This window comes from Pelobates fuscus, chromosome 10 (genome assembly GCF_036172605.1).
Source record: "Pelobates fuscus isolate aPelFus1 chromosome 10, aPelFus1.pri, whole genome shotgun sequence".
NCBI classification, from domain to species: Eukaryota; Metazoa; Chordata; class Amphibia; order Anura; family Pelobatidae; genus Pelobates; species Pelobates fuscus.
In genome coordinates this window covers 45,375,044-45,398,934 of record NC_086326.1, presented here as the reverse complement: position 1 = coordinate 45,398,934, position 23,891 = coordinate 45,375,044, and the positions used below count along the sequence as shown (strand labels likewise).

General features: G+C 40.4%; 1 protein-coding gene across 2 annotated transcripts in view; it reads left to right on the top strand.

The window, feature by feature from the left end:
• INPP5A (inositol polyphosphate-5-phosphatase A) overlaps nt 1-23,891 on the top strand; it is a 474,649-nt gene that overhangs the window by 363,969 nt on the left and 86,789 nt on the right. For both annotated transcript variants that reach the window (XM_063433731.1, XM_063433732.1), the window contains exons 10-11: nt 14,950-15,045; nt 19,372-19,446. In XM_063433731.1, the coding sequence (XP_063289801.1) occupies nt 14,950-15,045; nt 19,372-19,446 (171 nt within the window). The remainder of the gene's footprint in view (nt 1-14,949; nt 15,046-19,371; nt 19,447-23,891) is intronic.

Below are 23,891 nucleotides of genomic sequence, written 5' to 3'. Positions count from 1 at the left end.
TTCTTTTTATTCAACCCTAGCCACACCTCCCCTGGCTGTGACTCACACAGTCTGCATTAAAAAAATGGTTTCAGTTTTATTCAGATATTAACTTGCTTAAGAAGTTTTTATCTACTGTTCTGTAAATTAAACTTTAATCATGCACAGTTGGCTCCTGCAGGATCTAGAACAGGCATTGGCAACCTTTGGCACTCCAGAAGTTTGGACTACACCTCCCATGATGCTTTGCCAGCATTATGGATGGAAGAGTATTATGGGGGATGTAGTCCACAACATCTGGAGTGCCAAAGGTTGCCTACCCCTGATCTAGAAGAATGTGCAATAAAGGGTATTTAAACATTAAATCTCTCTTTACAGGAAGTTTTTAGGAAGGCTGTGCAAGTCACATGCAGGGAGGTATGTCTAGAGCTGTATAAACAGAGATTTAACTCCTAAATGGCAGCAAATTTAGCACTGAGACTGCAGGGGCATAATCTATACACCAAAATAGCTTCATTAGACTAAAGTTGTTTTGGTGCCTATAATGTCCCTTTAACCCCTTAAGGACCAAACTTCTGGAATAAAAGGGAATCATGATGTGTCACACACGTCATGTGTCCTTAAGAGGTTAAACATATTTTACTCCTATATAACTTTATTGGGGGTATAATCTACTGCAGCTGTTCTCGTCGAGATCTACCGCTGCTTACATTTACAGCTGTAAGTTTCAGCACATGGAAGTTCCTAATAGTGTTCAGTGGTCTTACACTTGTAGCAGAGCTATCTGGAAGTATAATGACAAACCTGTTGTAGAAGAGACATGTGCTGCTACAAAGTACAAGTCGAACACCAGGATCTGATGTTGGAAGCAAGCTGCTGTAAAGATTATAGGAAATCATTTTTTTTATTTGGTGGGATTCATTAGGTTTTTATAAAGAATTATGACTGAGTGCTTATAGTTCATTCAGATTACTGTGAGGTGTGTTGAGGATTAATATGTTTGGGATAGTAAGAAAGTGACTATAAATAGAATGGCAGGGATTGGAAATGTTGGATTAATTAAAAGGGAGAATGATATTTGTAGAGAATTGCATAGCATGGCTGTGAAAGAGATTAGTAATTCAACTGAATAGAGATATGATCACACGGAATGAATTTAGTAGGCATGTGCATGGGAAAAAATTTCGGTTCAGTTCGGCATTCCGAAATTCGGGATTTTTGCAATTCGGGACTTCGGCACTTCGGAAATTCGGCAACTTTGGAACTTCGGCACTTCAGCACTTCGGAACTTCAACACTAAGGAAATTCGGCAACTTCGACACTTCGGAACTATTTCGGGACTTTGGCACCTCGGGACTTCTCTTGCAGCTGCTTGGTAGATAACTCCCTAATTCCCACGGTATCAGGGAGTTATCTACCAAAAGGCTGAAAGACCTAAATTGGTCTTTCAGCCAAATTTACTAATACTAAGTAAAAATTACTTAGTATTAGTACATTTTGCCCCTACTCGCTATACCGCGAGTAGGGGCATGTCTAGTAAACAGTGAGCAGCCTGTGACCGCCTATTCGGACCGAAACGAATTGCACATGTCTAGAATTTAGGATTAATATTAATTTGTGTATTCGTAAATTAGTATAGTGTGAGATTTCAGAAGATAAATAAAGCTGGTGTTGATGTGGGACTTTAAGAGATTAGGGGCATAACCAAATTAATCATAAGGCAAGATAAGGCTGCTGCCTATGGCCCATGGAATAGACAAAGTCCTGGGTGCCTTGAAGATGCATGTCCAAGGTTGGCCCTTATTTAACAACTGTAAACTAAGCTTGATGTGGAGGGGGCAAACCGGTAACCTGCCTAAAGCATGAAGGATATTATTGAGTATTAGTAAAGCTGTTTTAGGTAGAACAGGGACTGGATTGAGGAGATCAATTTTCCAGTCTAGTATATTCTGATGAGATCATCTGTAATGTTTTAATCTTTCTTTATTTCTATTCTAGTCTATTTTGTAAGCTCCCTGTACAATAAGTGTGCTGTACCAAGCAATAGTTGTTTTCTACTTTGTAAATGAATATGTACACTGTAAGAAAATATAAAATACTACTATATTGTTCACAAAGTCTACCTAATTCTGTTAATTATTGTTTAATATTTGGAGCTTAGTGCTTATTTTAATTACAAAAAAAGAAATAAAGAAAAAAAAAAGATTCTCTGACCTGCTAGTGGTAGTGAAAACAGACAGAACGTGTATTTCTGGATATTTCTTCCAAGTGTAGAGCTTGTACATTAGATCTTTCCTTTGAACAGAAAATCTTTTCACTAGACTGTAAGATCTTCTCAATTGTGTGCTGCTTAATTTAAAGAGTGGCGTATGAGTCTGTGATCTCATTACAGGGTTCTTTGATCTGATTTGGGTTTTTAAGTTCTCAAGTGTTTCTTCTTCAAGACCTCTTCCTTTCTATTGCATCCTAGCTACTGCTAATTCCTTGACTTACTTGCATTATCCTTCTTACCAACAGAGGCTCTTCATGTGGCCATACCTTCTGGTGTATTGTTTATCTACGTGTTTAGGTGATATAGTCTTCAGATTTAACATGATGCCTGGCTTGTAATGTTGCAGCAAACTAAATAATTTGTTGATGTAATTTATTAAAATAAAACATTCAATTATCAAATTACCTGTACATTGCTATATTGTGAGATTACAAGATAAAGTTGGGTAAATATTTACATATTTGGGGTGGAAATATATATATATATATATATATATATATTATTATTTATTTTTAATCTTTCAGTTGTAACTTATGCAGAGATCATAGAGCAGGCATAGACAACCTTTGGCACTCCAGATGTTTTGGACTACACCTCCCATGATGCTTTGCCAGCATTATGGTGGATGTAGTCAGGGCCGGTGCTTGGATTTTTAGGTACATAAAAATTGTTGCATTGCCTAGCGGAGCAGATCCCCTAAAGGAGCTTCAGTTTTCTGTACCTGGCCCGGACTGACAGGGAGTGCTCTCTCTGTGAGCACCTCCTGTCAGTCTGGCCAGGTACAGGAAACAGAAGCTCCTCTACCGCGCTCCGCTCCGCTACACTCTGTACACACTGACAGTCACATACTCAATGACAAACACACAGATGTCACTGACAGACACAGACTCATTGACACTCATTGACAGACACACTGATAGTCACACACAGACTCAATGACAAACATACTCTCACTGATTTGACAGACACACTCATCATACACTGACAAACACACTCATCATACACTGACAGACACACACAGACGCACTTACTCACACACACATGCTGTCACTCACAGACGCACACACTCTGTCACTCACAGACGCACACACTCTGTCACTCACAGACGCACACACTCTGTCACTCACAGACGCGCACACTCTGTCACTCACAGACGCGCACACTGTCACTCACAGACACACTCTGTCACTCACAGACGCACACGCTGTCACTCACAGACGCACACGCTGTCACTCACAGACGCACACGCTGTCACTCACAGACGCGCACACTGTCACAGACACACGCTGTCACTCACAGACGCACACGCTGTCACTCACAGACGCACACGCTGTCACTCACAGACGCACACGCTGTCACTCACAGACGCACACGCTGTCACTCACAGACGCACACGCTGTCACTCACAGACGCACACGCTGTCACTCACAGACGCACACGCTGTCACTCACAGACGCACACGCTGTCACTCACAGACGCACACGCTGTCACTCACAGACGCACACGCTGTCACTCACAGACGCACACCCTGTCACTCACAGACGCAAACCCTGTCACTCACAGACACACACACTGTCACTCACAGACACAGACACTCACACACAGACACATCACATACATTCACTAATTATTTTAGAAATAGACCTTTTCCACCCAGCCTCCCTACCTGGAGAGCTGGTGTGGATGATAACCATTCCCTGGGGTCCAGTGGGGCTGCTGGGCGGCATGCGGCAGTGCGGAGATCAGACGCGGCGAGGGAGCTTTAATCTCACCGCTCTGCTCCCTCGCGCGCTGTCTGCTGATGCCGCGGGAGCCGGAATATGACATCATATTCCGGCTCCCGCGGCATCAGCAGACAGCGAGGGAGCAGAGCGGTAAGATTATAGAGCTCCCTCGCCGCATCTGATTACAGCACTGCCGCCCGCCGCGCCGGGGGCCGAGATGGTGGCCTGGCAGGAGGGAGAGCTTCCCTCCTGCTGGTCACTGAAATCTTGCGCCCCCAGAGCCCATGCGCCCTAAGGCGGCCGCCTGTGCCGCCTTATGAACGCGCCGGCCCTGGATGTAGTCCACAACATCTGGAGTGCCGAAGGTTGCCTATCCATGTCATAGAGTATCAGAACAACAATGGTAAAGTGCTAATTCACACATTAACCACAGGGTGCTTATCCAAAATAAGGTTGGCACAACCTCCATACAGTAGTCCAATAAAAAAAAAAATATCTGGGCACTCAGGGGTTACTTTAAAGGCAAATTTTATGGAGTGTTGTGTAACTAACAAAGTAGCAACGTTTTGACCACTATCTGAGGTGTTTCTCAAGCTTGGTAAAGCCAGCAAATAGGGGTCAAAACGTTGCTGATTTTGAGTTACAGTTAAACCTGCATTTTAAGTAACCCCATAGAGCTCGGATTATTCTTTTAGTTGGATTACGTGGAGACCATGAAAATTGTTTTGCAAAGGAATGAGGGATCATGAGAGATCTGCTCATATTACAATAGTACTAAGGGTTGATCCTAAACAACCTCCTAAACCCCAAAGGTACGTGCACGAGGTACATCTTCGTGATCCACGTAATAAGTGTAACCAAGCACATAGCAAAGCTTTCTCTGTATGTATGCATTTTAAATTGATAGATATATGACCTGAACAAAAATTAGAACAATGAGAAAGACAAAAGACCAGGTCACTATGTTTTTTCCTGTCAGGTGGACATTGATTATTGTGTCGATAAGCAATAAATTAGGATATTGTGTTTACAAAACCTCTGAACCTCAACGTGGTGAATGTGAGGCCCCCTATTTACACAAAATTCTTGTGTGTACATACATGTGAACCAACCACAGTGACAATGAATACCCAATTCACATAAATCATGAACTCATCAGTTGTAAATGAGGTGTTTACGTAGACTTCTTCACTGGAGGCTGTGGCCAAGTTGGAAATCAAACTGGACAGTATTATTACGGTATAAATAAACCTTCAGAATAATAGCTTTTAAGGTAGGAAAGTTTCAAAAATATTATTAGGGCTTCAAGGCTGTAAATTTTACCTCTTGTGCTGTCAGTGATTGATTTACAATGTTGCACGCTACGGTTTATATGAGAGTAACGACTGTGGCCAAGGAGTCTGACAACACACATGCGACTAGAAGTCTGGTCATGGATGGATTTATTACAGAGACACAACAATCTTCTTTAGACAGCCCAGATTTTAATCTGCCATAATCGAGGTAAATATCCCATTATTACACTGCAAATCTACCACTTACAAAGCAGCCACATCAAGGGGTCAATCCATTGTTTCAAATGTGCTGAGAATATAATGTGGATGTATAACTATAAAAAATCCTGTAACCATTCTCCTAGATTGACTGCATAGCATATGTCACTTTAAATCTTTATAACAGAGTTTTAATTTATTTGTTTCTTTGCTGAAGTCTCTCGGACTGTAGAAGACACATAGCTATAAACCCAGATAGGATCCATAAATTGAACTTTCTGAAAATATTATTAAGAAATTAGTTGTTGCAATTTGACTATATTTATTTTATGGTCGTTGATATGATTTACGCTCCACGCAGATTATGATTGGTTGAAAATAAAGTGCGGCCAATCAGATTACACTGTTGGTTTCAATTCGTCAGCATATTGCTGAAAGGCAATATAAACAACTTAAATGTGTGTGCATATATATAAACTGTGCCCAACATAATTCTATGAATTCACCTAATAAACATACTCAACTCCTATATGGGATATTGTATTAAAACTTTGACTTATACTAGAGAAAAGCTTAGTAAAGCATGAGAAAATCATAATAAAGCATGTATTTAGAAAGAACCTTCTTAAAAGCCATATTTATTTAGCCCAGTTCATCTACTGTCCACATCTGCTAAGGATACAGAAAATGTGGTAAGGGATAGACAAATAGGTTGATATAGAAAAAAAAACAAAAACCTTGCCACCCTGATTGAGTTATAGTTGCCTGAATAACTGTATGCTTGTTTTTTTTTTTTGTTTTTTTTTTAAATTCTGTATTTAGTCGTGCGCAAATATAACATTTGTGCCTCATCTGCCACAACAGCAGTGTGAGGTTGTAAACATTTATACATTTGTGTGACAAGGATACTTGTATGTTAAAGCATTAATAGATTGTATTGGCAGCGTTGCACGTTTTTTTGTGTGACTGTAGCGTTGGATAGGACATATCAAAGATTGAGTAGGTGTCTCTCAGGGTGAGTCGGGTATGTCTGTGCTCATGGTAGGTAGTGAGACTTCTGGTCGTGGGCCTGAGGCTAGGTTCGGTAGTAGGGTGAATTAGCCTTGCTATGTGATCGCTGGTTCAGGTCACCGTTCTCAATGGTCTATGTGTTGGTTGATTGTGCCCCTAACCAAGGGGGCTGCGGGGGGAGGGGAGGGGTTGTAGTCTCGCGATTGGTTGTCGGTTCAGTGGGTACTGTCTGTGGCGCAACCGAGCGCCCTTATGGGGGTTCCCATTTAGTGTGGGGGGGGGGGGTGTATGCGGTGTACCTTGTCGTCCCAGTTGGGGATCTGACCTGTTCTGTGGTGCGCAGCAGGTGTAAATTATAACATTCAGGGTATTAACAAGCAAACAATACAATACAAAGTGAAACAGTCACTTCTTTTATCTGGATGCCACTGAGAGTCAGCCGTCCGGTTCCTCCCGTCTCTCCGGTGTTTGGATGTCTGCGGTTGTCAGTCCTAGTGGTTCAAGGAAGGATGAGGCTTCTGCCATCGAGGATAATGTGTGGGTGGTCCCATTATGAGTGGTTAGTAGCGTGCCCGGTGCTCCCCATCTGTATGTTATGCTGGCTGCTCGTAGTTGTTGGGTTACTGGGTGAAACGATCGGCGCCACTGAAGGGTGGCTCTGGTTAGATCCTGATAAAAAGTAAGGCTAGAGTCCTCGAATGTTAGTGGGGTTTTGCCCCGCAGTGCTGTCATTATTTGTCCTTTTTCCGAGGAGGACGTGCATCTTATTATGACATCTCTTGCGGATTGTGATGAAGCCCTTGGGGGGCCTGCGACTCTATATATGCCGTCTATTACCAGTTTTCGGGCCGTCGCTGGGGGTAGGATAGTCGCCAGTAATCTTCTCGTGTAGTGCGGCAGCTCCTCATCTGTGACATTGGTGGGGATGCCCCTGACTTTGATGTTGTTGCGTCTGTGGCTGTTTTCTAGGGCATTCATATGTAGTGCCATGTTATGGTGGGATTTCTGGAGTTTATGTACCAGATCTTGGACATTTGTTAGGTTAGTTGAGACCTCAGCTATGTCATTCTCGGTGACCTGTACTCTGTCCTTTGTACTTTGTAGGTCTGCCTTGATTCCCGCTAGTTCTTGTGTTAAAATCTTGTGAAAGTCGTGTAACAGGATTTGCAGGTCATGCTTTGTTGCTGGTGGCGATCCCTCTGGGGGTGCTGGTGTTAGTATATGGAGGCTGTGTCCCCCCACTGGTTTGGCCGGGCTTGTCTGGGTAGGGAGCGGTTGGAGTACCTTTGAGGCCTGTTGGGGTCCAGTAGGCCGCTGGAGCGGGAACCCGGTATCTCTCCCTTCCGTCTGGATTCCGGCTGGGGAGGGCTGGCTTTCCTCTGAGGCCTGTTTGGGCCTAGAAGGCCGTTGGAGCATGGCCCCGATGTCTCTCCCTTCCCACTGGGTTCCGGCTTTCTGGGACCGTCGCCCCATGGCAGGCATATGGGTCCCTGGGTCGGTAGAGGGTCCAGCAGCAGTGTTATTTAGGAGGCCCTGGTAAGCTCCGTCAAAGAGTGCCTCCAGGTCGGGCAGTGTATGCGCAGAGTAGGCCCCGTTTCGGCGCTTCCGTTTCGGGAGTGACTTTGCGGCAAAGATGGGCATCTATCGATGCAGAGTGCGGACCCGGTTCGGGATATATGTTTATGGTGGTGGGGTTTGCAGCGATCGTCAGGATTAAGGCGAGATTTGATTTTCAAGATCGGAGCTGCCAGAAATGGCGTCCGGTCAGCTCGGTAGTTGGCTCCACCCCCCCTGGTTTTGTTTTTTTAAGTACAGAAAACTGTAGGGAGGGGGGAGAATGATATAACAATCTGGAACCTTGGTAAGACTCTTGTTCTTTTTTTTTTTTTTTTTTTTTTTTATTATAAAAGTCATACTGTACAAGAGTGAATTGATTTCTTTTCAATATCAGTACTTCTGGGTGCCTGCTCTCTATATGTATATTCACAAGGTCATTACAGCTGCACATATTCCACACATTTTTATCTTTATGTCCTAAAAAACATATTTAAAATCTATTTTGGTTTATACAACATCCAACTGTTAGTATTTAAGGAACAACAACGCATTTTACGTAAAGAACAAAGAACAAAAACAGCCGTTTTTATTTTCCTTTTTTTTTTAAATAAAGATATTTGCATTTTTGGCAAACAATAGACGCAAGAAAACAATCTTGGTAGTTTTTGTCGTTTTTTTTTTTTTCAATCCATGGAAGGTTAAGGCGCATGTTCTGAAAGATGTTATGCTTGGGTGAATTCGACTGGTGCATTTTAGCAAAACAATGTCCCTCGATTATACTAGGTTTTATTCCATATACAATCACTTGGATTTTCACGTCATGTGTGTATGGGCATTGAAAATAGGAAGGTATGTGGTTTTCTTTCTTGGGTCAGTTTACAAATGTGGATCACTTAGTATTATTCTTTTATAGCTGGGTAAGGGCCAGCAGATAAAGCAAGTAAGGGAAAAAATACCTCCTCAAGCAGATGCTTTCAAGGGACAGAAATCATGAATTTCTTGAATTGCCACCACTCTGGGGGTGACTACAATGACTGTTTGACAGTGACAGTACCTCTCCCTTGTCTTTTCCAAGCCCTTCTTTGGCCCATTCACTTTGAAAAGCTGCTTAAGCACACTTAAGCGCATTAGCATTTGGATGCTGGGGGAGCGTATTGACCCTCATTTGGAAAGTTTAAATGAGTGAAAGATGGAGCGATTTGTTAGGGCTTTAGAAAGCGTCCGGTTTACCTCTCTGGTTTGTTCTGAAGCTTGTTCTAATCTGGTGTGCTGTTTAAAGGCGACCAGACTGATTTGTGACATATGAGTCCAAAGGGCTCCTTTTGGATTTGACTCGATTAGCTAATCTGTGCTTTGAATTTCAATGCCTGGTATCAGAGGGGATTGCTCTTTGGGGGGGAGAAAAAAAAAAAACAACGAAAAACTCTTTTTTGGATTTCTGCTTTCTGCTATGAGAAACGCATTCAGACAAACATAGCGAAATACTAGAATGATCACCACAAAATTCTATAATTTGCAAATGGCTGCAGTTTTAACAAAAACAAAAACATATTCTAGTGGTAACAAAAATCTGCAGAACCTAGTAATCCAATGAAAAAAAAATACCCATTAAAGCTATGCAAGCTTAACTGTAGCTGGATCTGGCCAACTTAAATTGTTTAGTTGTATATTCGCTTTTGTTCATGTTGTGTTGGTGGTTTGGTATTTTGATAAACACAAGTGATTCTTTTTATTTTATACAAAGGTATATAAGAAAGTTTCTATATTTTATGTAAGAATAATTCTGAATTGGTAAAAACACTGCTCTTAATTAATAAATGAAGTTTGTATTTTGTAAAATTTTCTTTTCAAGATTACCTGCATTCATTTTACTTTTACTTGCTTTGCTCTACTTTTTTTAGGCTTTACTTCAGAAACCGATATTGCACTACTGATCAGAAATATTGTGACATTTCCATATCTGTCTATATTTAACAAAATAGTAAACCTTTCACTTTAAGAAGTACTCACTAAAGTGAGAATTCAAAGTGGATTTCAAATTTAAGTTCAAAATAACAGAACTGTAAAAATTCTCTAAGCCAGCTATGATTTCAGTTTTGCTACCCTGTCGCTTTAAATTTTAAAGAGTAAACTATTGACATTATTTTGCTTTGGCAAATGGTTAACTTGCAGATTCCCATCCCTTGTAAATGCTAAACATACCCCATACAGTAGAATGAGGCAGCAGGTAGGAGCCAAAAATATTAAGAGATACTAAAATTTAGCTCAATGGACCAAATAAGTGACCATACAACACTTAAAGGGACACTATAGTCACCAGAACAACTACAGCTTAATGCCGTTCTGGTCAGTATAGCCTGTCCCTGCAGGCATTTTACCGTAAACACTATGTTTCTGAGAAAGATAGTGACCCCTCCAGTGGCAGTCACTTAGGTGGCCACTAGAGGTGCTTCCTGAGACAGTGCTGCACATAGGAAAGCAGGCTGTCACTTCCTCCCAGCTTCAAGCAGGGAGACAGCGTTGGAAGGAGAGCAGGCAGCCGCAGCATGAAAGGAGAGGAGCACAAAGAGCTGCTCCAGACCCCTCACTCACACCAGCAGCAGGACCAGAACTCCAAGCCACCCTAGACACATATGAATGTGTTGTGTGTATGTATGTATGAGTGTGTGTGTGTGTATGTATGAGTGTGTGTGTCAGGGTGTGCGTGTGTGTGTGTATCAGGGTGTGTGTATGTGTGTGTCGGTGTGCATGTGTGTGTGTCAGGGTGTGTATACATGTCGGTGTGCTTCTGTGTCTGTGTGTGTCTGTGTGTATGGATGTGTGTCATTGTGTGTGTTTTTATGTCAGTGTGTATCTGTACAATGGTGTTTGCATGTATCAATGTTTGTGTGTTTATGTCGGTTCTGGTGTAGTGAATGTTTAGGGAAATGTAGAAAACTGGTTAACTGCTGTTAATCTCATTTATAGCAACCCTTAGAGTAGTATGAATTGTTACTTTTGCAAAGGTTTTTGGGGTTCAAATATGAGCTGACACAAGTAGCTTTTTAACCTATGTTTACACCCGGAGTGTCATTGATTAAGGATAGTGCTGTGAACGAAACACCATTAACAAAAAAAAAAACTGATTGTAAATCTTCCAGCTGTACTAAAATTAAAACATTTTCCTCCCAAGTCTTCTAGTAAATATTCTTTACCCATAACGTGTCTAACAATTTAAATCCTTAATTCCATTTAGGTAATTAAACTAACCCTATAAACGTCCGATCTTACCTGTCTTCTTTATCTTACCTATAGTCTCCGAGCATCATAACTACTATAATAAGGTGTAATGGTTATGGTGCTTGTTGCGTTCCTTTAATTTACTTTTAAGGTATTGGATTCTTGCATTCTTGCTGACCCTTGTTCGTTTAATCAAGATCACAGAAGAAGCTTTTGACCCACCTGTGTGTTCCATCAGGTGTGTAATTACATCCTGACCTTTTAACAACCAGTTGAATTGATGATGCCAGGAACTAGATTTAACTCGATCATTTGTCAGTAAAATGCCCATTGATAATATCACCAGGAGTTCATCTATTATTTCTTATTTCTTTAAATCATATCTCATATTAAAAACATCCTTTGGCTGCTAAATAAAATGCTCATAAAACTTAATGTGAAACTAAAATAATAGACTAAATACCTGCTGAGAAGAACTCAAGCAAGTGCAGAGGGCCATTGTGCTGGATGAAAGAAGCAGACAGTTTAATATTAAAATAAGGGGTATCCCAGAATCCGTCCCACCGGACAAACCACCTCACTACTTACAACGCCTCAAAGCCTCCCTTCTCCCAACCACTACAGCAAAGAAAATACTGTTTGATGGTTGTTATAGGATCAATAAATCGCCAAAGGCCCCTGTATCAGGTACACGTGACGTCATGGTCTGTTGCCAACAGACCGCCTCATGTCAGCACTGCAGGGAAAAATGCCTTATCCCTTTGAAACATCAAGTCTCACTTTCTTTCAAGACCTGCACAGGTCCATCCTGCAATGAAGAAGAACTCTGGACCTGGTCACTACCGAGCTTAGAAATGCAGGGATGTCATACAGATGGACTGCCTCTCGCTCACTCACTGTTGTCAAGGATGGTACCTTGTATAAGATATCCTTGCCATCTGAGGCCACCAGCTTTCTACAGGCTCTCCGCCTTGGCACTGAGACACCAAAACTCTCTGTCTCTCCTGCCGTGCACAGATGGGATGCAGGAAGAATTACCCCATTCGCCCCAAGAGGAAAAAGAGACACGATTACGGGAGAGACACAACTTGACTTATCAGCTTTTCATTCTTACTCATTGTATTTTACATATAGTTACTCTTTCTTTTCATGATGCCTTATTGTTGCTTTGCAGTAAAGTTACTGCTTGGACTTCTACTAATATAGTGCAAGTTTATGAGTGCAGAGTGCTGTGATGTATGACCTACCCACCTAGACCCCCTAGGTTTAGCGTTATACCTAGAAACTGAGTCACCTATCCCGTAATAACGGAACTATTACCTTTACGCAACAGTTGACTATCTATTGTACGGACCATGTACTTATCCACAGCGTAACTCAGTATGAACCGCAATTCAGAATAGGTACTCAATACCCCACTAATAATATATAGTGTGGGGTTGTTGTTTTTTGCATAGCTTCTAACACCCCAGAGCATCTCCATTCTTTCTTCTTATTCTACATTCATATCTTGGTTAGATGCTCCTTTGGTTATCTAGAATTTTATTTTATATTTTAAAAATAGGTCAGTACAATCATTATGTGACTATCTGCACATCGATCTCTTGCATCCTGCCTCTGTTTCACTCCTCTGTCTCTTCAGAAAAGGCCTGAGACCGTGATCTTTCTGTATTGTATTACTCTATACATAATGTGTTGTTGTCATGATTTTTACTCGCTGTGACTACTATATATGTGACTGAATAAAAATTGATTGACCAAAAAAATAAAATAAAGACCTCTTATCTATGTAGCTTAGAAAACACATAGAGTAGCCTATTACTGGCGTACTTGGGATACTGCAGTCACCGACACAACTTAAAGTAATTTTACAGCCTACTGCCTAAATAAGATACTGTATATTTTTGCATGATCAGTTCTATATTTTGCAAATGCAAACAAAAGAGCTGGTATTTTTCTCCACACTAAGCCTGTCCCCTTTACGCAAATTTCATTGTTATCAGTGTACATATGGACACTAACTGAAGTGGACTGCAAGACGCCCCCTTCATCTGTCAACTGGGCACACAGCCAACTAAGATAAGACCTGGCAACACCATCTCATCACTAGACTGCTCAGACACAGGGAGCAAATACTGTGCACCAGGTCCTACACGTATCTGCTTGCTCTTGAATCAGTCTTCCACCTCCTGCTGTTAGGTCTGCCTGTGTATCTTACTTCCCACACGTCTGAATTTAAGAGAAATTCTGGTAATTCCACAATCAGATACAGTTTTGTTTTGATCAGAATTTGACTTTAAGGTAGATTCTACAAATAGTACCCATAGCAAAGTGAAATCCAGCTCTTAAATTACATGAGATGAGATTGTGAAGATGTGGTCAGAGATGGATGCAGCTACTGGTATAGACCGGGATTATATGAGTTATGTCAGTGCTTAAGTAATGAATGTTATAGAAAATCGTTACTTTACGATAGTTGCATCTGACCATCTTCCAAAATTGAATAATTGACTAGCAGCCGTGGAGCTGCTAGTCTGAAGACAAGAGCTGTAAAAAAAAAAAAAAAAAAAAAGAAAAATTTAACTTTCAAAATTACGGATATATTTTTCAACTTTCCAAAAGTTTTGAAATAGGCTTAATTCTTGAATTGAACCTCATCCTAATCTTGTAATGAACACAATTAAACACATCAAGCTCATGGTGTTACATGATACATTAATAGTTCCACTTTTGTTTTCTAAACTCTGCCCTTGGACGGTTAATTTAGTCCACTCACTAAACCTCGTTGGGCATGCTATTCTGACTCATAAGATTATATTACAACTATCTGGTGAGACCTGCTTGGGGTACTTGGGTACGTTTGATATTCTATAGAATATTACTCCTGTGTAGATTCAACTTAGCTTGGCTAACTGAAGTGCCATATTGATTATACAAAACAATCTAAATTATGTCAGGTGTAACTCAATGCTGGAAAAATTATAATTATGAGGAAAACATACTGCCTGACAAAATTACATGCTTCCATCACTACTGAAATTATATTAATTTAAATAACATAATATCAAAACAATATATAAAATAGAAGCATGGATTATAGCTGCTTCATAACAACCGTAACGTTTCCTGTGTAATTAAAATAACTAAAGGTTCTAAATCTAGTCAATGAAGTGCATATGATCACCCTAAATGACACCGAATTTAGTAAAATAAAATACAAGACATTTTATAAATGCTTCTTCTACATCATTTGGTTTTCATGCCTGAAAATAGTGATTTTTGTATCCGTTCAGTTAATCCTTTTGTATTGCAGAATGTTTTGTTTAAATATGATCTACTTTGCTTTCAATGTGTATGTAAAACTGTCTTCTTTTGCTGAGAAATGATAAGGAAAATGGTGATGCTCAGTTCTAGCGCTCAAGTAGCGTTTGTACTTTAAAATGTGAATAATTTATATCATGTCACTAAGCGTCCTATAAGTAAGCCTTTTCTTTTGTACAAAATATTTTGCATGGTTTGCCTTAATCTATTTTAGTAGTATGGAATTAAGGAAATTTAGCTTTCCATTTACCTCTCCAGTTGTGTCTGGGACATGTTTTTTTTTTTTTGCTTGGACTCAAGTGGAATTTGTATTGTCTTATATCCTAAATCCATATAAAATTGTATTTCTTTGTTTTTTGTTTTGTTTATACAGACACTTTGTGCAAAAACAACAATGCGAACTGTACATGCAACAGACACGAATGCAGTAGACAAGTTGATATTTTGTGAATCCGAGAATGATCGCAAGGTATGTAAAATATGGGGACGTATAACATACTCTGTAACTTAAGTAGGCTCCCGTTGTCTGAGCTGTTAAAATAAGTACATGTTCATGGTGTTCATATTTACAATGAATATGCAAATGCGTAATTAATATCACTTTAGTAAACTGACCTAAAATTAAGCAGATATTTGTTGATTGTGCCACACCATAATAAAGATTAAAGAGATGGGGAGAATGGGGAGTTGAAAAGGGTACCTTGAAATGTCAAGTTGAAAGGGACACTATAGACACCCAGACCACTTCATGACATTGAAGTGGTCTGGGTGCCATGTCCCAGTCCCACTTAGTCCTGCAATGTAAAACATTGCAATTTTTGAGAAGCTGCAATAATTACATTGCAGGACTAAGGCTGCCTCTAGTGGCTGTCAATCAGACAGCCACTAGAGGCACTTCCTGCCTGGTAACTGACTTTAGGTCGCTTAACTCCCATTGGACGTCCTCCCGCTCTGCATGTGGACACCCAGCTTCCGTAAAATCCCCATAGGAAGGCATTGATGCAATGCTTTCCTATGAGGAGGGCCTAATGCGTTGGCTGGGCTCACCGTGCTTGCCCTTCCCCCTGTTGTATGACATCGGAGGAGGCGGTGCGTCGACCCAGCACCGAGGGGGATCAGCACTGGAGTTGGATGAATACATAATGGGTTTTATAACTCGTGCTTTTTGCATATGTCATGGTGCAAGAAGGTCCACTATCCCAACCATTAACCCTGCACACAGTTGCCTTTTAACTTCAACAAATTGCAAACCATAAACTTGCATATTTAGCATCCGATAATTCGGTGATAAAGTGGGGTGATCACAGCTTAAAGCGCTGTTCATAAAACTGTGAAGGGAGCTGGAACCAAGCTGATAGCAGGCCCTGGGTCGTAGCTGTCAGCTTAGGCATCAATTCTTGTCATCCTTCGGAGCAGTGTTTTATGGGACAAGTTCGGATTCCACCTAACAGGATGGGAACCTCCCACATTTACTGAGAATATTTTGTAGATGCTGTAAAGATTTTTCACAAATATCTGTATAAAAAATTTAAATAAAAAAGTGTTTACTTGCAGCCTGGTTTGTTCCTTTAATCTTCGTAAAACTCCCTGGGATTTAGTTTGATTGTTGATGATGCTCCTATCTCTTCCATTCTGTATTACCCTGCTACACTTTGTGTTCCCCGTAGCAGTATTTTGGCATGCACTATAAATTTGCAATTTTTCTATTAGCCTCAGTATCTTGCATTGTATTAACATTTCATTAGACTGCATTTCAATTAAAAGTGTGGCAGGGTGTGTAATTAACAAGCTGTACAAGTTAGTAGTGCTGAGAGTATAATTAATAAATACCAAACACTTTAGTAAAAATATAGAAAAGAATTACTCGTAGAAGAATTTGCATGATTAGCCCTGACCTTTATGATAATAGCAGCAAGAGCTGATTATAATGTATTTAGGATGAAGTATACACATATTAGAGGACAGTTCAAGGTAAGGATGTTACGTGGCTTTTCCCTAACTTGCCTCTAAAGTAAAAGAACCCCTACCATTAAAAGCGGCACTGTCATGGTCGAATCCAGTTTTTTTTTTAACCCCCCTCCTGACTCCACTACATCTAATTGTCCCCCTAGTTGCCCCCAAATGCCCCTAAGCCCCCCATATTACTTATTTTTTAATCTTAATTTCGTGCCCGGACTTAGGTCCTGGGCGCCATCATCTTTGTGTGGGCATTAAACACTGGGGCATTCGCTATAAGAGTGCTCTGACAGGTAAATAGTGAGCCTTACAGGTAAGCAATCAGGTAAGGTTCACTATTTACCTATCAGAGTACTCTTATTGGTTGGCTTAAACCTACCAATCAGAGCTCTCTGAGTCAAATTGCAGGGCGTGGTAAGGCTTTCTAAGCTTTTCCCCACTCTGCGGAGCTCAGTCTGCACAGTGCCCTCGCTGGGTGAAGATGGATTATTTTTTTAGCGTCTGGATTTTTTTTTTTCGGTAACTATGTAATATATATATATTTTTTTTTTGTGCTCTGGTTTTTTATTTTATTTTACAAGTTTGATGGGTATTATGGGTTTTTATTTGGCCTGAAAAAAGTAAAAAAAAGAAGACATCAAATGGTAAGTATTTTTTTTATGTATTTACAGGTATTTGGGTTTATTGTCTCCCCCTCACTATTTTTAGGGTGGGGGGGGGTAGGTAGGGCTTTATTTAATTTTTGGGTGGTTAGGAGTTGACTAGGGGCTTGATGACCCCTAGTCACCCCGGGGGGGGGATATTTTTACATTTAGCTCCCACCTGTCGCTCATGGGTGTCAATAGGTCCCCCCCATTGTCTTTTAGGGCCCCCACCCCCTGCTCATGGGTGGGGGCCGGGAGACAGGACAATAGGGCCCACACCCGCCACTCATGGGTGGGGGCTGGGGGAAGGACAGTAGGTCCCCCGCCCATTGTCCTTTAGGGCCCCCATCTGCCACTCATGGGTGGGGGCCAAGGGGAACCCTATGTCCCCCGTTGCGGGACACGGGCTGCTCACTGTTTAGTAGACATGCCCCTTCTCCCGGCATAGCGAGTAGGGGCAGATTTACTATACTAAGTAATTGTTACTTAGTATTAGTAAAGTTGGCTGAAAGACCAATCTTGGACTTTCAGCATTTTATTAGATAGCTCCCTAATACCGTGGGAATTAGGGATCTATCCTATAGAATGTAAGCTCGTTTGAGCAGGGCCCTCTTCAACCTATCGTTCCTGTAAGTTGTCTTCTAAATGTCCTATTTATAGTTAAATCCCCCCTCTCATAATATTGTAAAGCGCTACGGAATCTGTTGGCGCTATATAAATGGCAATAATAATAATACTAAGCACATATCGCATCGGTAATTCATTAAAATTGAAATGAAATTGAAATTTCGAACCGACCTAAAAGTATCGAATGTCGTCTTAACATGAATGAACAAACTGTTCTCATTCTGTTAGGACGAAATTCGGTAGTTTCGCCGGCGTTCTGTCTAAATGACAGGACATTCGGGAATAGTGAAAGCAGGCATCGCAAGATCACAGACGAAAATTGTGAGTATTGTGGGAAAATGTCTCTAACCCACAGAAAGTGGGTCAGAGTGGGTAAGGTGTAGGAAAAATACATAAGACAAAGTAGTTCCTACTTTGTCTTATGTTTTTAAAAATATGAGATTAGACAGGGAGAAATGAAGAACAGGTCCTGAGAGAGGGAGAGAAGAGGAAGCGATTAGGGAATGGTTAGTTCGGCATGACAGTTTTGCTTTAAACTGAACATTTATAAAAGTTGTAATGTGGCTTATATTAAAGGATCACTATAGGGTCAGAAAATACATGTTTGTGTAGTGTTAACACCACCATCTAGCCCCCCTGGGCTCCTCATGCTTCCATAAATATAGTCAAAATCTTACTGTATTCAAGCCTGAAGCTGTAAATCTGCATGCTGTTAGAAAAACAAGCAGTCTGACATGTGGTAGCCTGATCCAATCACAGTGCTACCCCGTAGGATTGTCTGAGACTGACAAAGAGGCAGATCAGGGGCAGAGCCAGCATGATTCAAACACAGCCCTGGCCAATCAGCATCTCCTCATAGAGATGAATTAAATCAATGAATCTCTATGAGGAAAGTTCAGTGTCTGCATGCAGAGGGAGGAGATACTGAATCACAGGATGCTGTGCACAGTGCTGCCCTGTGCTCTGCTGACAGCAGATCTGAGTGGATGGAGGCATATTATGCCTCCATCAACTCAGAAGTCCCCCTAGTTCACTTTGAGTAACTGCAACTGGAGGTGTTCCTAGCTTTCAATGTAAACATTATTTTCTCAGAAAATACAGTGTTTACATGAGAAAGGCTGCAGGGAGCTATAGTTCTCACCTGAACAACCTCATTAAGCTGAAGTTGTTCAGGTGACTATAGTGTCCCTTTAAAAATGTGCCTCTTTATTCCATTATTTGCACATATACATACCTTACTGCACTCCTGCGTTTTGTTTTTTGTTTTTTTTTGAGAGGGGGGCTCATATATATGTTGATTCCACTGTGTAAAAAAAAGAGGTGCACAAATGTGCCTTTTCTTTACAAAAAAAAATAATAATTGGGGGGGAGGGTGTTCTGTGACAAGTAAAAAGTTTCCAAGATCTTCCGTTTAGTTTAAGGAATTTGGAAAAAAAAAATACTTTGAATTGCCTTTAAATTAATACATAAGAAAATGGGGAATGCATACAAAACTGGTGTAGATGTAGAAAACATTTTTGAATGACCGATTTTTGTTTATTTTTTTTACATTTTCCATTCTTCCTTAGGTCGTGCTACAAATAGAAAAGAAGTTATTTGATTATTTTAATCAAGAAGTTTTTAGAGATAACAATGGCACTGCGGTAAGTCTGAGAATGTAAATATACAAATTCATGTTTAAATATAAGTTACAACGAACCACATGAGAATAAGCAACATTTTGCACACCTGTAATGTAATCATTTAGAATTGGCAAATACATAGAGCTTTGTTTTAGCTCCACAAGCAGGTCCTTAAAGCAGATCAATCATTCCCTCACACAGAGTTTAAGCATGCATGGGATAGCAATAAGGCTATCCTAGATATAAGATCAGGCCAGGGACTAATGAAAGTATTTCGAAAATTGGGCAGACTAGATGGGCCGAGTGGTTCTTATCTGCCGTCACATTCTATGTTTCTATGTTTTTTCGTTTTAAAGTTTGCATGTTCCAAAACTCCCTTCCCCGCCAGTTGGCCGGGGAGGGTGGGGCGGGGTAGGGAGTTGCGGCGTTGGAGAGGGGTTGGAAATTATGCTCTTTTAAAAGTTATACATAGTGAAAAGTATGTATAACTTATCCATATGCATAACTTGGAGGTTGACAAAGCTCCATAGACTTTGTCATTGGCTATACTCCTTCCAGCGTTGTCACACTCTGTGTTGACTCTCATGCGATCATGAACGTCAGCACAAGTCCATTGGAGGCCTTGGGCGTGCACGTCATTTGACATGAACTCCCAAAGAAGGGCAGAGCGTGACATTCCCGGTGTTGCCATCTTTGGAACACAAAGATTACAGCACTATCAGAGAAGCCCAATTGGGACTGGAAATTGTTGTTTTGGTTAGGGGGTGGCTATAGGGAAGCTAAGGGCAGGACAGATCTGCTTTAATGACACAATTGTTATGATGACAAACTGGCATTGGCAATTAACTTGTTAAAGTAGTTACTCTGTTTTGAGTTGCTACAGATCTGCCTATCATTTTATTCTTCTATCTTATCATAACCTCACTACAGAGCCTGTTTTGTGTATAAAGTTTAAAATAATAATTATAAGAATAAATTGTCCATCATGGAATTGCACTTAATATCACAAAATAGCAAAGCTGCTGTCTATTCATAAAAACACCACACACACGAATTCCTTGAAAAATCTGCAAGTGTTTTTTAGAATTATCCGACTAAATATATGTCCTCTCTACTGTGTGCGTATGTATGTATGTTTATTTATATATATATATATATATATATATATATATATATATATATCAATAAAAATGTATTTATTTTTAGCTCATTAAGAGATGTGTGCTTTGATTTTGTTTTAATGCAATTTAATAGGTGGAACAAGGTCATTTGAGTTAAAAATGCTGTAAATCACAGAATGCCAATACGCTTTCGCTTGGCAAATGATAGCGATCCGTCTGTATTGAGTCATAAAAAACATGCATCCAACGCAGTACATTTAGAATCCAGCTGCCATTCTGTCCGGACCAACAGAAGCGCGGAATCTTTTAAGATCAGCCACAGAGACGAAAGATAAATGATATAATGAGCCTGAAGAGATAATCTAATCTTCATGGTCTAGTTAAATACGCAGCACCATGATCACTAAAAACAAACTACCTATCTTAAAGGATAAATGTCCCCGCGCCGAATTCAACCCAAAAAAATCCATTGCATCCTTCATCAACCTGCGGTCTTGTACCAGCCTGACAGAAATTTAATTCGAGCTGGCTCCTGAAAATAATTATTGTATTTTAAGAGTAGTAATCATTGGCTAGGACATGATTGAATGTGTCCATGGCTATTGACTTTTTCTATGATTTATTGCTTTGTTTAGTCGATATTCCCATCGAAATTGTATAATTAATTATAAGTGGGGCTGTCAGGTCTGCAGGATGGAGTGCCCTGATGAGTATTTGGGAAGATTAAATTTTCCTTTGCTGTACTGAAGCAAGGCTTGGGAATTTTCACAAGTCATTGGTTGTTGGATAAAGATGTGTATTTTTTTTTTGTCTGTGTTTAGCAACTGCTTCAGCTCAAGATGCATTGATTTTCTAGCTGATTTTTATTTTTTTTACTTCCCTTCGCCTATCCATGCACTGTCTCTTCACTAATAGTGGAATTTGTGCAGATGTGACAAGATCTGACAAATATTTATTATCAGCTACCTACTTTATCATTGTCCGTGGAGGGCTTTTTGGCCTTTTCTTATTTTTTTTTTCTTTGTAATTTAAGAGATAGATGTTCAAGATACATAAAATGGTTATCATGCTTATGAAAAATCTATAATAGATCAAAATTTTTCTAAGAAGCAGGAATGCAATTTTCATTCGAAAAAGATTCAGATGTGTACTTTGTTATCTCCAGAAGCACTGTGCATGAAGAGGCAATAGGATGATGTCTGTTTGATGGCACTTTTTTCCCTGAGTCAAGTGTAAATATAATCCCCCAAAGTCGTTAATATTAGTGATCCAGGTGTAATACTTTTCTCAAATTTCTCAAATGAGATTTTCATTGATCACCTTGCTTCTTTTGATAACGGTAAGGTAATAGTGCCACTTATTTTTTTTTTTTTTTCTTTATTTTTTTTTTCGCATACTGAAGAAATGCAAGCAGCCCATAGTTTCTGGTAAATAAGAAATCAAAAAGAACATTTTACTGTATGAGCTGCAATATTACATGGTATAAATCAAACTACAGAATATACTGTCTAATTCAGGGGCTTACCTAGAGCATTTGGCACCTGGAGTGGACCCCATCCCCTAAAATTGTAAAAAAAAAAAAAAAACACCCACAATTTTTTTTCAATGTTTTCAAGAATATTTATTGCACATTGCACAAAAATTGTACACCCCCCCACATAAAATACCTGCACCCACTTCACAAAGTTCATACAGCCCCTACACATACAAATTCTGTACCCCTGATACACATTAAATTCATACACCAATCCTACACATAAAAACCCTGTACCCCCTACACACAAACACCCTGCACCCCATCACATAAAGTTCATACACCCCCTACACATATAAACCCTGCACCCACTTCACAAAGTTCATACACCCCCTACACATAAACATTCTGCACCCCTCCTACACATCAAATTCATACACCCCTTCACATAAAAACCCTGCACCCACTTCACAAAGTTCATACACCCCCTACACATAAACATTTTGCTCCCCTTCTACACATCGAATTTATACACCCCTTCACATAAAAACCCTGCACCCACTTCACAAAGTTCATACACCCCCTACACATAAACATTTTGCTCCCCTTATACACATCGAATTCATACACCCTTTCACATAAAAACCCTGCACCACCTTAACATAAAGTGCATACCCCCTCTTAATTAAAAATAAAACCCTGCACCCGCTTAGCATAAAGTGCATACCGCCCCTCTTTTTTAATTAAGGGGGGGTGGTATGCACTTTGTTAAGGGGGTGCATGTTTTTGTTTTAATTATTAAACCCCCTGAACACCCGGCCCCTTCACATAAAATTATCTACTCACATTTGATGATGCCTCTGCACTGACCTGCTCTGCTCCAACCACTGGTGCCTCATGTCCTGGAGATCCGTGAAGGCAGACAGACAGCAGCGGCGCACGTCAGCGTCATGTTTCTACGATGCATAGTACTTAGTCAAACTACTTGATGAGCACTCTTTTTAGTTGCTTCTCCTTTAGTCTAGCAGATACAATCTTTCCTGTACTTTCTGTAGCACAGGGTGCTATCCCTGACTGAAAACACAAGAGATGCCCTGTCTGCCTAACAGTTGCATCATTCCTTAGTTAGACAGACAGGCCGGCCATCTTGTTGTGGTGTTTTCATCATAGTTCAGTCTAAAAGGGAAGTAGGACCTCCAGCTTTCTGATGATGAAGATCAGGTTATCGATGTTAAAAGGTTACTCCCGTATAAAAAAAAAACAGCGTTTTCATTAATGTCCAGGTTTGGTTAGCATAACACTTGCTATGCTGGTCAAACCACTCACCCTCCCCTATTAAAAGAAAAAAAGGAAAGAAAGTTAAACTTTACCTCAATCCAGCCACCAGGCTAAGTTCACCCTGCTGCCCAATCCTCTATCCCTATCACTGCATGGGGAGGATGTGGGCAGCAGAGGGAGAGGGGGGCATGCTACCATTGGTTGTTTGGCATCAGCATGCAGTGCATGCAATGCAAGTTAGTCAGACGCTAAATTTGCATGGCCAACTCAACTCTTGTAATGACACAATGATGCGGCCAGAGGTGAAGTTACACCTCCAGCATTCAGAGAGGTGCATGTAGAAACCCTTTAAGTTCTAGTAGTAGGACTGTCAGAAATGTAAATAAACATACAGTTACACAGAGGCGTGCAGTTTGAAAGCCGGACACCTGTCTCATAGCCAATCAGGTACATGGTGACAAAATCAGTACATCATTCAGTCAACATCAGTGGTCAGCAGGATACTTTCTCTTACTGTTGTTAAGGGAGAACTTTCCCAGGATAATTAATATTATTAATGTTATGTTTACTTATCCCCGCATTTAACAAATATG